Below are 13,555 nucleotides of genomic sequence, written 5' to 3' on the forward strand. Positions count from 1 at the left end.
TGACAGGATTTCCTTACTTTATAAGGCTGAATATATTCCATGATGCCACATTTTCTTTATCCATTCATCTGCTGATGGACACATGGGTGGCGTCTACCTCTCAGCAATTGTGAAGAAGGCTGAAAATGCACATGGGGGAGCAGAAATCTCTCTTAGACCCTGTTTTCAGTTCCTTCAAATCGTTAATTCCAGAAGAGGAATTGCTGGATTGTTAAAAGGAATTGCTGCCTCATGTGAAATTATGGGTGAATTTGCAGCCTGATTTTCCAAAGCCCTAAGTCAATGCATGAACACTCCAGAAGTAGCCTGTTTCCAGGTGTCCAGATCTGCTGTTGTTGAGACGGCCTTGCCTGCATTCTTCCTATTTTACCTCACCCCATGGTCACATTCCTTTGTTCAAGTTTTATTTTTTTTTTCAATGATTTGTGCCTGGATTCAAGACTTTTCATGATATTTTCCCACTTGGCTCTCCTTGCTTATTCTTCAGCTGCACCAGACACTTTCAATGCACAGAAACAAATCCAGAATAAACACTCCAAGTGTGTGCAGCATTTGAGTCTAATAAATAACCACCTTCAGCCAACCTCAAATGTGAACAATCAAAATTTTATATCTTGCATTTGCAATAGGAATATGCTTCGTCTGTACAGTGACCAGGTATCTATGCATACAACATATACTTTAATATAAAGTCACTTAGTACATTTGTATATAAACACAAATGAAGTGTTAAATGCTATTAATGCAGGCAAGTCTGTGTAATTCCAAATCCCCACTGTGTTATAATTTTTTTCAACCACTTGAAATGAAACTTGAGACTGGTGGCTAGGGCTGGATGGGGTGGAGGAGAAAGGTGATGGAAAGGAGTAGTTAAAAGGAATGGGGAGAAAAGAAACAAAAACATCCCCCGCTCCCTCCTCATCCTGCTTGAAATGGAAGTTCCAGCTGGGTCATTTCATGAGGACGTTACTATCAGAGGGAGCAATATTTAGGTGTACGTTGCTGGAAAGATCTAAGGCAGGGTTTTCGTCATTAAGAGAAGCCACAGTATTGGAGTTTTTGTGTCTATCTTCAGAAATAAAAGGCAAAGACCACCAAAGAGCAGGCAATCTTGAAGAAAAATGACATTATGAAAACTGGAACCATATGGAATATCCCCATTAATCACAACACATGTATATAGGATCTGACAGTGTCATTTAAAGGCAAGTTGCATTCAACAGTTGGCCCGCGACATGGGGCAGGGAGCGCAAAGATTCTACATGCAAGCACTTTCACTTTAGATTCCATTTTAAAGAATGTCTCAGAATGTGGTCTCAATCCTGATGGCACATCTTGCATGCTCCAAATTCACTACACAAATCAGAAACAGAATTTTTTCTCCAAAGAACTTCTCAGATTGTTCGAGAAAATATCATTTGTGCCCATCAGAGTGATGGAAACTGGAAAGGACACCAGGCCCTGAGCCAGATCAAAGCTGTCCTGATCAGCAAATTAGATTTTCAGTATCTCTCAGGATCAGTAGCAGATGGTTTTTTGGACTCCACTATGTTAGGGATGTCATCTTCCTTTGGTGAGAAGCGGTGGATATTGTTCAGGTTTAGACAGCCTCCACTAAGATGACCCATCACTTTTTCTCACCTTAAGCAATTATTTCCTAATATTTCACATTTCATTACTTGTTCTGATTGGACATTTGGTTTTAGCCTATTGATGTAATTCTCCAGGGAATCTCAGTTCAGATTGACTTTGGCCATAAGTGACAAGCTTTCACAGCAACCCCACAGTCAAGCGTTTCTCTCTCCTTGATATCTAGTGATCTATTTTACTTTGAAGGTGCCATATTGTCTCATATCTGTTAAAAGAGCAACTGAACAGATACTTTTGAAACATGAAATGATTTTACTGTCTGTTAGGTTGAATTTGTTTCTGGTGTTGATTTTGATTTGAACTAGAATTGTGCCAAGAAAGCTGTTTCAGACACAGCTATGGGGGAGAAGGGCAGAAACTAAATCTTAAATGTGTCAATGACTAAAATAGAAGAAGCTGATTTATTAAGCACAGTAAAATAAAAAGGAACTAAAGACTAAAGAAAGCTTTTTGCGTCCACAGAAGTCACAAAGACTGGTGAAAAATTCAATCATGACTGACAAGTCCATACAAAATCCCACTCTCATGTTGCTAAAAGAATCTGTAAATGTGAAGTACAAATAGATTTTGCTCACAAATGGAGGGTTGCTATCACTAAAGAAGAAGCCCACGTTATATCGCTTTTGTACCTCCGTAACGTTCAGCTCAGTTCCATGTACCAAGAGGCACAATATTTATTTGCTAAGTTGAATCCCTAAAATCAAGCCCCTTTATATTCATTTCATTCTATACTTCAACTCTTCCGTTCTTAGAAAACAGTCAAAGTCATTCTTTTTCCACCATCCAAACAAAACTCACAGAAGTTTGTAGTCAACCTACAAAAATTATGTGTGCATATATGTATATACAATCCAGGGTTTGAAGTACAGCTAATACTCTCACAAGTACTACAGGTTGTGTATCCCTTATCCAAAATACTTGGGACCAGACGTGTTTTCAATTTCACATTTTTGCGAATTATGGAATATCTGCATTATACCAGTTCAACATCTCTAATCTGAAAACTTGAAATGCTCCAAAATCTCAAACTTTTGGGATGTCAAAATGACACTCAAAGGAAATGCTCATGGCAATACTACAGATTTTGAAATTTTGTATTAGGGATGCTTTATCTACCACCAGCTACCTCTAAAACTACCTCTAAAACTCCACTGCTTCCTCTAAAACTACCACGATGAGCAGCCTGCAATGAGTGAGACAGTGTGCAAGAGGTACTTATGTGTGTCTGTATAAAACGATATATAAACCCACAGGAACACTGCAAGGAAGATATTTTATTACCTAAGGAAATAGAGGCTCAGAGGGGTTAAGTAACTTGCCCAAGGGCAAACAGCTACAAAAGGACTCGTAAGTGGTAAAGATATCAAATTCTTCAATAGTAGCAAAAGAAAAAAAAGCTGAGTTACAAAGTGCAGTCATTCATGAGAGCAAAGGCAACAACAATGGCAGAACTGGCCTTGTAGCCCAGCCCAAGTCAGCAAGTCCGTAAGGAGGTTCCTTCGGGCCATTAAAATGAGACCTTTTCAGAAGCAACGTTTCCTTTTCGCTTTTTAACTTTCTCAAGAGAATATGTATCAAACTTCCAAGTAAACTAAACACATCTGGATTCGCTAGACTTTTACTCATGAAAAATAATGGCATTTTTTAAGTCAAAAGAAGAAATGGAGAGATGACAGAGAACAACCCAGTGCAAAGGGTGAATGTATTTGAAAAATGAATCGGGTGGTAGAAGAGGAAGGAGAGGAGACAGCAGAATATTTCTGCAAAAGAAAATGGAGAGTTGCTTAGAAGCATTAAAAGCAATAAGATAATTCCTCCACATGGAATTTGGTTTTCAGGCCAACTCTGAGATACCCCAGGCAGCAACTTTGTTTTGAACACAAATAAATAAAATGACATCAGGAGAGGGCTAAGCAGAACATATATTCTCCCAACTCTGGCTCAGAGAACCCCTCCCAGGAGGAATCTGAGAGACCCTATGTCCCAATCACTAAGATAAATTACTAGGGGGGAAAAAAGTCAAAGTCTGAACAAGTCCAAAAAGAAAGAGATAATTTAACGATGGGAGGGACTGGAGAGAAGGGGGAGCCTTATTCATAAAACAGAACTTGACAGAAACGTCAGGAGGAGGTGAGGGGTTATAGATGGGATCTTTTAGGCTTTTTGACACTAAAAACAGGTTACGTGAACAGCTTTATCATGTAGCAGGGTTCCTGCTGGCAATTTTCTATGCTAAATATCCTGTCAAATAACATTTAACTTTCACCAACCTACCAATAGAAGAAGTTTCTCTGAAAGAAACAGAGCAGCTCCCTGTCTTCTTGCAGCTATATAAACAACTTGTGAAGCCTCCATCCTTCCAAATGTTTGCTAGTCATTTATGCACGAATATTTATTGAGCTCAGACTCTGGAAAGGAACAAAACACGGTCTTCATCCTCAGGTAGTTTCCATTGTAGCATGAAAAACAGACAGTAAGTAAGAAAATATGTACCACCATGTGAAGTACTTATAAGTGCACTAGAAAAAAAAAAAATTGAACCGGGTAGAGTAGAGAGTAGTGGAGGGGTGTGCCCCTATTTTAGAAAAGGCGATGAAGAAAATCCTCTTTGAGGTGAAATTTGAGAGGAGACAAAAATGAAGTGATATTTGGTAGAGGAGTGTTCTAACAGAGGGCACTTTGCACATCAGAGAGCCCTGGTTTGAACATCATACAAAAGCCATAACCTTGGGAGCTCAGTGCTAACTCTGCTGCCATAGGAACTAGCAACTGAGCTTGAGTTTTTTGCAAGAGGTTCAATTGTCGGAGGGGGTATGAAAAAGGGTAAAGGAATGAAATTCAAAATGAGGAGACTAGTGAAAAACCATGGAAATGTATATATTCTAAATGCTTCTTCATGACTCTGAAAAGAACTCAAAATAGGTAAGAAAAGCACTATTCTTTCACATAGCCCCATACTGGATATCCCTAAGACGTATCAGGGTGGGATAGCATACTGATTACAAGATGAGTTTGGGGGTCCATCCTGACTTTGATTGGAATCCAAGCTCTACCATTTATTAGCTGTGGTTTTTGTTTGCTTGTTTAACTTTTCAAGCTTTAGTTTTCTTATCTGTAAAGTGGGGGCACCATGATCTTTCTGCATAGGGTTTCCCAAGAATACAATGAGATGTTGCATTCGACGTGCATAGCGCAGTGTCAGGCACAAATGAGAAGGGCAAAAAATGTGAGATTTTCAACATGTTAATATATAAATGTATCACATGTGAGACATGTAATACAATGTGAACAAATATGTTCCTAAAAACATTCTTTCATTATATGACTTTAAAATAACTAGTCATTTTAAATGACTTCTATTCAGCTTATGAAAGAGCTTCTTTCATTGTAATCTTTATACTTTGAATGCTTCCTTTGCTGTAATAAGATATAAGGCCATTGTTGATCCAAATCTACCAAAGCATGAATGCAATACCAAGGTCCACAATTGTGCTAGAAGTAATGGCAGGAAACCAAGGGACAGGGACTTCCTTATGTTTTGAAACCCAGGGCAAGGCTTTCCTGTTTGCGTATCATGAAAAGTCATTTTGTCCAGAACAAGTACGATTTATTTAACAAAAATGCTTTCCCAGAAGCAGAGAGGAGATTTTTTCCCCTCTCTCCTCAGATCCTCAGCAACTGTCTTGGTACAAATCACAAAGGTGCTCTATGAATGAAGAATGACAACTGTGCTCTTCTGGGGAGGCTGCAGATGACAAAAGGAAATGAATGTCTCAGGGAAGGGGGCCTAGTACAAAGACAGGCACTGCCATTCCTGTAGCACTCAATCACATATGCCACTAACAGGATGCGGGCATCACCGAGGGACCAAAGGCGTCTGGGTTCAAAGCCTGGTGAAGGAAAGGTCCCAGGCGCAACACAGGATGATTTGTCATTCTGATATCTAGAAGGAAAAGGGGTCAGCCGGACCATAAAAGGCTGACGTTGCTGCCAATGCCACTCATGTTCAAACTGTTAACGTGTTCCTGATCAGAGTGTCTCTCTTTATGGGATGGGTGGAACAGATCACAGTGTTTTATAGATTGGAAAGATTGAGGTGCAACAAGCAACTCTCTTAGGAAAAACGCCCTAACCTCCCAGGATGCAGAAAGTTACAGGAGCGTAGGTGAAAACGCGGCTGAGCATGCACTGAGCTGCTCCTGTGGACCAGGAACCAGGTACCTGGTCAGTATTTTATTATCTTCATGGAAATCTCTGAGGTCAGCGCTGGTATCATCTCCATTTTACAGACGAGGCAATCGAGACTCCGCGAGCGTTGCTTATCCACTGAGTGGTTTCTCTGAAGCTAGAGACTAATACAAACAGCTTCCAAATTTCCTCTCCAACTGGGGGTAATTTGGGAATTCAGGCGAAGTAAGGGAATCTAAGAACTAGCTAGAGAAAATTGACTAATATAATCTCACAAAAACGGAAGAAAGGCATTAAACAAAAAGGAAGAAACAAATTAAGTTAAATACATAGAGTGAGTCACAGAAGGCTTTGAAACCATAAGCAAAAACTGGGGAAAAGTATATGACCTCACAAAAGGATATTAACATTTCGTCATGGTGTCCACTTTCCCTGGGAAGCTCTCTCCCTGCCCACAGAATGGATCAATTTGTCTATCCGTGGGAGAATCCGAAATGACACCCCTGCCATGGGAGTCACAGCAGCAACCACACAACCACAGCAAATAATGGCGAAGGCCCCAGGAGGTTAGGTTTAGAGGGTAAACCTCACAATAGTGATTCCGCAGTCCCTCTGCACACACTGCGTTCTCCCGTCTGGACCGCGACAACCTTTCCTACGTCTTTGATATTTTTGCCATGAGACTATATGCTTCTCTTACAGAAGGCATTGATAAAACTTAACAATACTCTCCCCACAGCAATCACCCCACGGAGAATAACAGGACTGAGTAAATGGGCATAATTACTTTGAAGCAATAGTGAGTTTGCCTTAAGATGATTTCAAACTCCAGAGGTAAAAAACGAGAACTCTTATTCCAGAGTTGTCATCAGGAATGTCACGATGCAGGGCTGACGGATGTCACTCCGTGCTAATGGACGTTGACCATGAGTTAGAAGACACAAGGTCTTCTTATTGAAAAGCAGAGGGATATTTCTAGATTATAACATTTCTCTAATGGAGGCAAAATTTCACTGGGGCATCCCCGTTCCAGTTAAGGAAGCCAGAAATTTCAAATGCAAAGCTCATCTCTGCATTTTCGCCTTTTATATTTTACTTGCTGCTTCGGAGTTATGCTTATTGATGAATGTTGGAGGTACTGACAGATAGAATTGGGTGTATATATTTAAACCCAGACATTGTGGAGCAATTAGGGAAAGAGGGGGATATGTATATGGGGAGGCAATTTTTACCTAAATCCATCTACAAAATGTAACTAAAGAAGGTAGTAAAAAGTAACTGATAAATGAAACAGAAAAATCATATAGTAACCAGGAATCAAGAGGAATAGAATGGATGTGGATTAAGACTTGCACAAAGGAGGTACAGTCCTATCCCCTATGGACTGCGGGAAAGGCAGAGGGAGCACCAGTAGAGTGACCCCAACCTGCGTAGATCTGTTAGAGCCAGAAGCAGGGTCTTGGCTAAGCGCTAAAAAGTGTCAGGTACAGCAACTTAGCTCTACCTTAAAAAGAAATATCCAGAGACAGTTTACAAAATCATGATCAGGAAAAAGGGCAAAGTGCAAAGGTGTGTGAAATTTATAATCAGCAGCACAGTGCTGGGCACCCCCGAAAAGTTAGAGCTTTTGTAAGCACTGAAGGGCCGGATACTATGCCAAGCACTTTTTACTGCCTTCCTCATTATTTTGTAATAACTCCATGAACTCTGTGCTACTAAATGTCCTCTTTGTATAAATAAGTATGCTGAGACAGACAGATTAATTTGTCCAAAATTACTCAACTAGCAAATAGCTCAAGAGTGAAAGAAACTCATGCAGGCTGGGCCTGCCACCTGAACTCTTAATCACACTGGCTGTTTGCCTAGAGTACAGGATATGTTGGTAAACGGGGGATCCCATGCAGCTTCTGTGCTTCTCCACCCAGAAAACTTTGTGCTGTCTATAAGAAATGCACTTTTTGGCCAGCTGTGGTGGCTCACACCTGTAATCCCAGCACTTTGGGAGGCCGAGGCAGGTGGATCACTTGAGTTCAGGAGTTTGAGACCAGCCTGGCCAACATCATGAAACCCTGTCTCTACTAAAATACAAAAATTAGCTGGGCATGGTGGTGGGCTCCTGTAGTCCCAGCTACCTGGGAGGCTGAGGCAGGAGAATGGCTTGGATCCGTGAGGCAGCAGTTGCAGTAAGCCGAGGTCACGCCACTGCTCTCCAGCCTGGGCAACAGACTTCGTCATCAACATCATAAAAACAAGAACAAACAAACAAAAAACTGCACCTTTTATAGAGGTTTAGTTCATGTTAAGTAAGTATAGTTTCAATGGAATTCTGAGTTTCCTTACACACTTTTGTTTTTCACACTGAATTGGCTGTACTTAGAAACCAAAGCACTAAAGCTAAAGTTAAAAGTCAGTGTGGAAACACAGTGATAGGAGCCCAGGGCTGAGTCAGGCATAGATTCCAGTCTCTTCTCTGCCACTAACTCACAATGTGAATGTGAACCAATCATTTATCCTCAATAAAACTGAAGCTTAATCACGTCTAAGGCCGCATTAAATGTTGCAATGTGATGACTGCACAAGCATTTTCAATTAGCAATGTTTACGACTTCTGATGTTATCAACGAATCTAATTTTCTATTTCCATATATTACTTGTGTATATGTATGTATTTATGGTTCTCCCTTTGTATTTCAAAGTGAACATTAAATAAACAGATCGTGATGGGCATGCACATGGCACGTACAATTTTCTTATCGTAGGACTCCCCGCTGCTGTAGGTTGTGGCCAGCGTGGATGAGCACTCTTCCAGGTACCAAGGTTTCTTTCCGCTTTCTGCAGTGCTGCTGATGGAGATGGTGTAGATGCTGTTGGTGTAGCCATCACAGGAGCAGTGGTCTTTGCTCCTTCCGCCATTTCCAGATGCCCAAACAAACACAGAGCCGAGGCCTCTCCGCCCCTGTTCACAAACAGAGAAAGCTAAATGATGGTGTGAAATGACTCTAAATGAAGAGGTCAGAATCCACTGAGCCGAACTGAGTATGTGCAGGCGGCGTGTGTTGCTATCTTAATATGCCGGGCTTAAGCAGCTTTTGGGAGGGGAGTAAGAAGAGTTGGTCTTATAGACTAAAATGGTCAGAAAAGTTACAGGAGCACACATAATGACAATAATAATGGCTAATATTTATGGACCAAGCACAAGTCAAAGAGTTTTACATGAACTGGATTGAATTCTTTCAACGATCCTGTGAGGCTGGCACAATTCCTGCCTCCATTATGCTGTGGAGAAAATGAGGTACAGAAGTTAAGTAATTAAATTAAAAATTTTTTTAAAAAGGAATTTAAGTAATGTTTCTAAGGTCATAATCAGTAAGTGGTAGGGCCAAAATTTGAACCCAGTGAGATATGAGAGTTGGGATATTATTAGTTGTAATTACCATAGTTACGCACTATTGTTTAAAATCTTCACATCTGCTATGAATTGGGTGTTATCATGCACCCTCGTTTACAGCTGAGGAACATGAGCTATACAGAGGTTATGCCTCCATGCTCAATCACACTGTTGGTGAGTGTCAGAAGCAAGTACTAAGAGTACTTCTTTCTATAGAACTGACCTTCCCATGAGTGGTGTGGGCACTAATTACTGAGGGATGTTAATGGATGCTACCATAAATAAAAGGATTTCAAGATCACATATGTTTGGGAATCCCTGAGTTAAACAAAATTAAGTGAGCCTCTTTATTACAAAACTTCTAAGCACCTTTAATAAATGAATGCTTACTGTAAAATTCTAAAAGCAGGATACAGTCTAATGTAATTTTTCCAAACATATTTGACCATAGATCTATTAACATTTTCTTAGAATGCTAGAAGACAGTGTCACATTCTTCATACCAAAGCTTGGTAGCTAAAAATAACTAAAAGAATTTCTTGGTTAGGCATGGTGGCTCATGCCTGTAATCCTAGCATTTTGGGAGGCAGAGATGAGCAGATCACCTGACAGGAATTCAAGACCAGCCTGTCCAACATGGAAAACTCCGTCTCTACTAAAAATACAAAAATTAGCCAGGTGTGGTGGTGCATGCCTGTAATCTTAGCTACTCGGGAGGCTGAGGCAGGAGAACTGCTTGAACCTGAGAGGTGGAGGGTGCAGGTTGCAGTGAGCCAAGGTCATACCACTGCACTCTAGCCTGGACGACAGAGTGAGACTCTGTCTAAAAAAAAAAAGACTTTCTTAAAGTTCTCAATAATTAAGGAATAGAAGAAAAGTAGAATATAGACATACACAGTGAAGTGACTATAAGCTGATGTCTTCGGGGAAAAACAGAATTAAGCCAAAATGGAGAGTATTTCTGGGAATAGCTACAGCTGAATCTCTAAGAAATTGTGCCATTTTAAAGCTAGAAGGCAAATTGGAGGACATTGAGGCCAAATCCATCATTTTCTATTAGGAAGTGAGAACCCAAGTCACACAGCTAGTGATGGCAAAGACTTTCTTCCTTCCTGGCCCTAGTTTTCTGGTCCCCAGGTGGAAGGAAAATTTGGGGGATGCTTTCTTAGAATTTCTGGAAAAAGAGCCCCCCAAAAAAAGAGACAACAAAGTCTAGAATATCTGTGATAAACTCTTCCTGACCTTGACTCTTCAAGGAATGGAATATTTATGACATGATTTGACAGACCTGATCATACATTTCTTTTTGTACTTGAACTTGGAAAAAATGCTTTATGATTACCCAGGAATTGGAAATATTCATGAAGAGAGAGGGGGATAAACTTTCAGTTGTTATTGCTGCTCGACAGCTGGGCCTGGTTTACCATCCCTTAACATTTCATCAAAATATTCATGAAATAGAGAGAAAGGTGCAGTAATCACCAAGCCATCACAAACTAAGAATCTTGTTCAATGCTATGATAATCTCTAGGAGGGATTATGCATCACTATGGTGAGGGTGGTCAGACTGAGAAACTATGTCTAGACCTCAGAGACAGAACAACATACCAGAGGGAAAGAAAGAATGTTCCAAGTCATCATCAATATGTTCCCTCTCTATCAGACACAGAGGGGCTGTGTTACAGGCAAAAATCAGGGTCCCACTGGGCCTCACCTGACAGGTCAATAGAATATATGGGATTGTGCAAAAACCCACCTGATTTAAACAGCGCCATAACAGATGATAGACAAAGACTCACAACGCAACTAAAAGGCATATATGGTACAAGCATATGTGTGTGTGTGTGTGTGTGTCTTTGTAAAATTATGACAGTGTGCCCATGAATAAAATTCAATTAAACTATCTTTAAAAAGTAACTTGATTTTAAAGAATATTTAATAAGAAAATATTTAGGAAGCATTTTTGTGATAATGTAGTTATAAACGTAGGATACAAAATGATATAGCATAGTCTCAGTTTAGGAAAAAATGTGTGTAGACTGGGTGCAGTGGCCAACGCCTATAATCCTAGTGCTTTGGGAGGTCAAGGCAGGAGGATCATCTGAGGCCAGGAGTTAGAGAACAGCCTGGGCAACAGGGTAAGACCACATATTTACAAAAAATTAAAAAGAAATATCCAAGTGGTGGTGTATGCATCTAGTCTCAGCTATTTCAGGGGCTGAGGTGGAAGGATTGCTTGGAGCCAGGAGTTCGAGGCTGCAGTGAGCTACGATTGCTCTGCTGCACTCCAGGCTGAGTGACAGAGCAAGACCCTGTATCTTTAAAAAAAAAAAAAAAAAACAAAGGGAAAGACAAAAAAGTGTGTGTGTACAGCAGTCTATATGCATAAATTTAGAGGCATACCATAACGTGAAAATGTAATTGAAGTTATCCTGTATTGTAAGATCAGAAAAGCTTTTTATTTTTTTTTTATGTCAATCTTCTATGGCCATGTCTTACTTTAATAAAAAGAAACAAGAACTTTAATTCCTCTACTAAGAGGGAAAACACAGAGTCAATTCTTAAGAGATAATTTTTTCATGTTATGGCCAAAAGGGGTTTTACCCATAGAAGGTCCACTGTGTACTAAAAACAACAGAGGCTAACATTTCTAAAAAACCTTCTATGCGCCAAGCGCTGTACAAACATTACTCTGCACGATCCAAGTTTATATTATCATCATTTTACAGATGAGCAAACTGGTTCTCAGAACTGCTCACTAACGGGCTGGGTGCAGTGGCTCATGCCTGTAATCCCAGCACTTAGAGACAAGCCTGGGAAACATAGCGAGACCTTGTCTCTAAGAAAAAAATAAAAAATTAGCCAGGCACGGTGGCATGCGCCTATATTCCTGGCTTCTAGGGAGGCTGGGGTGAGAGGATCACTTGAGCCCAAGAGGTCGAGGCTACAGTTAGTTATGGTCACACCACTGCACCCCAGCCTAGGCAACAGGGCTCAGAGAAAGACTGTCTCTAAACCAAAAAAAAAAAAAAAAAAAAAAAAAAGAAAATGCCAGACCTTGAAAACTGACTGGAGCCACAGCCTGAGCTATTAATCCTTACAACAGTCTTCTTTTGGGCAAAAACAGGGCTACTGGTTATTGTACCCTTTCTGGCCAAATCTCCCATGACTTCATTGCAGCTTGGCCTTAGAATGTAAGAGCAGACCAGCACTCAAGTCCTTTCTAGACTTGGCAGTGTATTAGAACTGATAAAGATTAGATGTATGCCTTGCCCCCAAGAGGTAGGATGTAGTTTCCAACCCCCAAGTTCCCTGAAATCCCACCCTGAGGGGGGACTCCCTCAGAAGTGTGAACACAGGTCATTCTGTTCTGGCAGCACTCACGGAAGACACCAATAAGGAGGGGCAATGGCATTGCTGAGGGGTGCTTTGGGGATCTACTGGGTTGAGAGAGTCCTGAGTTGAGAGGACAGTAGGTTGCTGCTGCCCTGAAAATGTCCCTTTCAGACAGAGGTGATGTCTTTGTTTTGAACAAATAATCTGAGGGAACTGTTTTATAACTGAGCATGGTGAAGGAAAACCTCAAAGGACCGTGTGGGGTCAATAACCACTTCTAGGCCTGAAGGGGCACAGAGAGAGGGGAGTCACTGGAGCTGGTGACAGAGGGGTTAATCAGAGTTGGTCAGGGGACACACTAGCCTGTGCTGGCCCTGCAGATTAGGGGCAGGTGAATGTATACCTGAGCCCCCAGTCTCCCCGTCTTACATTCCAATTTCTGGCCAGCGTACCCCACTGGCCAAACCTCATTAAAACCCATAGAGATCAGTGTCCACACGCACAGAGCTTGTGGAGAGAAGGGAAGAAGAGATCTTAAGGGTTAAATAGGAGACACTGGAATAGTCCTGAAGGTGTGTGGTGGACTGCACTGTGTTCCCCTAAAGTCACATGCTAAAGCCCTAAAGACCAATGTGACTATATTTGGAAAAAGGGTTTTCAGTGAGGCAATTAAGCTTAAATGAGGTCATAAGTGTGGGGCCGCACAGGACTGGTGTCCATATAAACAGAGGAAGACATATCAGAGCTCAGATCTCTCTAGCACACACTCTCTCTCTTTTTCTCTCTCTCAGGGTGTGGGCACAGAGGGAAGGCTATGTGAAGACACAGCCAGAAGGTGGTATCTGCAAGCCGAGGAGGGCCAGGACCCAGCTCTACAAGCATTGTGGTCTTGGACTTCCAGCCTTCCAGCCTCCAGAACTGTAAGAAGATAAATTTCCCTTGTTTAAGCCAGGGGTCTGCAACCAAAATTGATCTGTGGCTTGTTAGGAATCT

The 13,555-nt window shown here is 41.2% G+C and overlaps 1 protein-coding gene across 4 annotated transcripts in view; it reads right to left on the minus strand.

Annotated features, from left to right (window-relative positions):
* LOC105498700 (proprotein convertase subtilisin/kexin type 5) overlaps window positions 1-13,555 on the minus strand; it is a 469,848-nt gene that overhangs the window by 255,129 nt on the left and 201,164 nt on the right. For 3 of the 4 annotated variants that reach the window (XM_011770951.2, XM_011770953.2, XM_011770954.2), the window contains exon 8: window positions 8,582-8,794. The exons of the other annotated variant lie outside the window; for it this stretch is intronic. In XM_011770951.2, coding sequence (XP_011769253.2) covers window positions 8,582-8,794 — 213 coding nt within the window. The remainder of the gene's footprint in view (window positions 1-8,581; window positions 8,795-13,555) is intronic. 4 annotated transcript variants of the gene reach the window in all.

This window comes from Macaca nemestrina, chromosome 14 (genome assembly GCF_043159975.1).
Source record: "Macaca nemestrina isolate mMacNem1 chromosome 14, mMacNem.hap1, whole genome shotgun sequence".
Taxonomy (NCBI): Eukaryota; Metazoa; Chordata; class Mammalia; order Primates; family Cercopithecidae; genus Macaca; species Macaca nemestrina.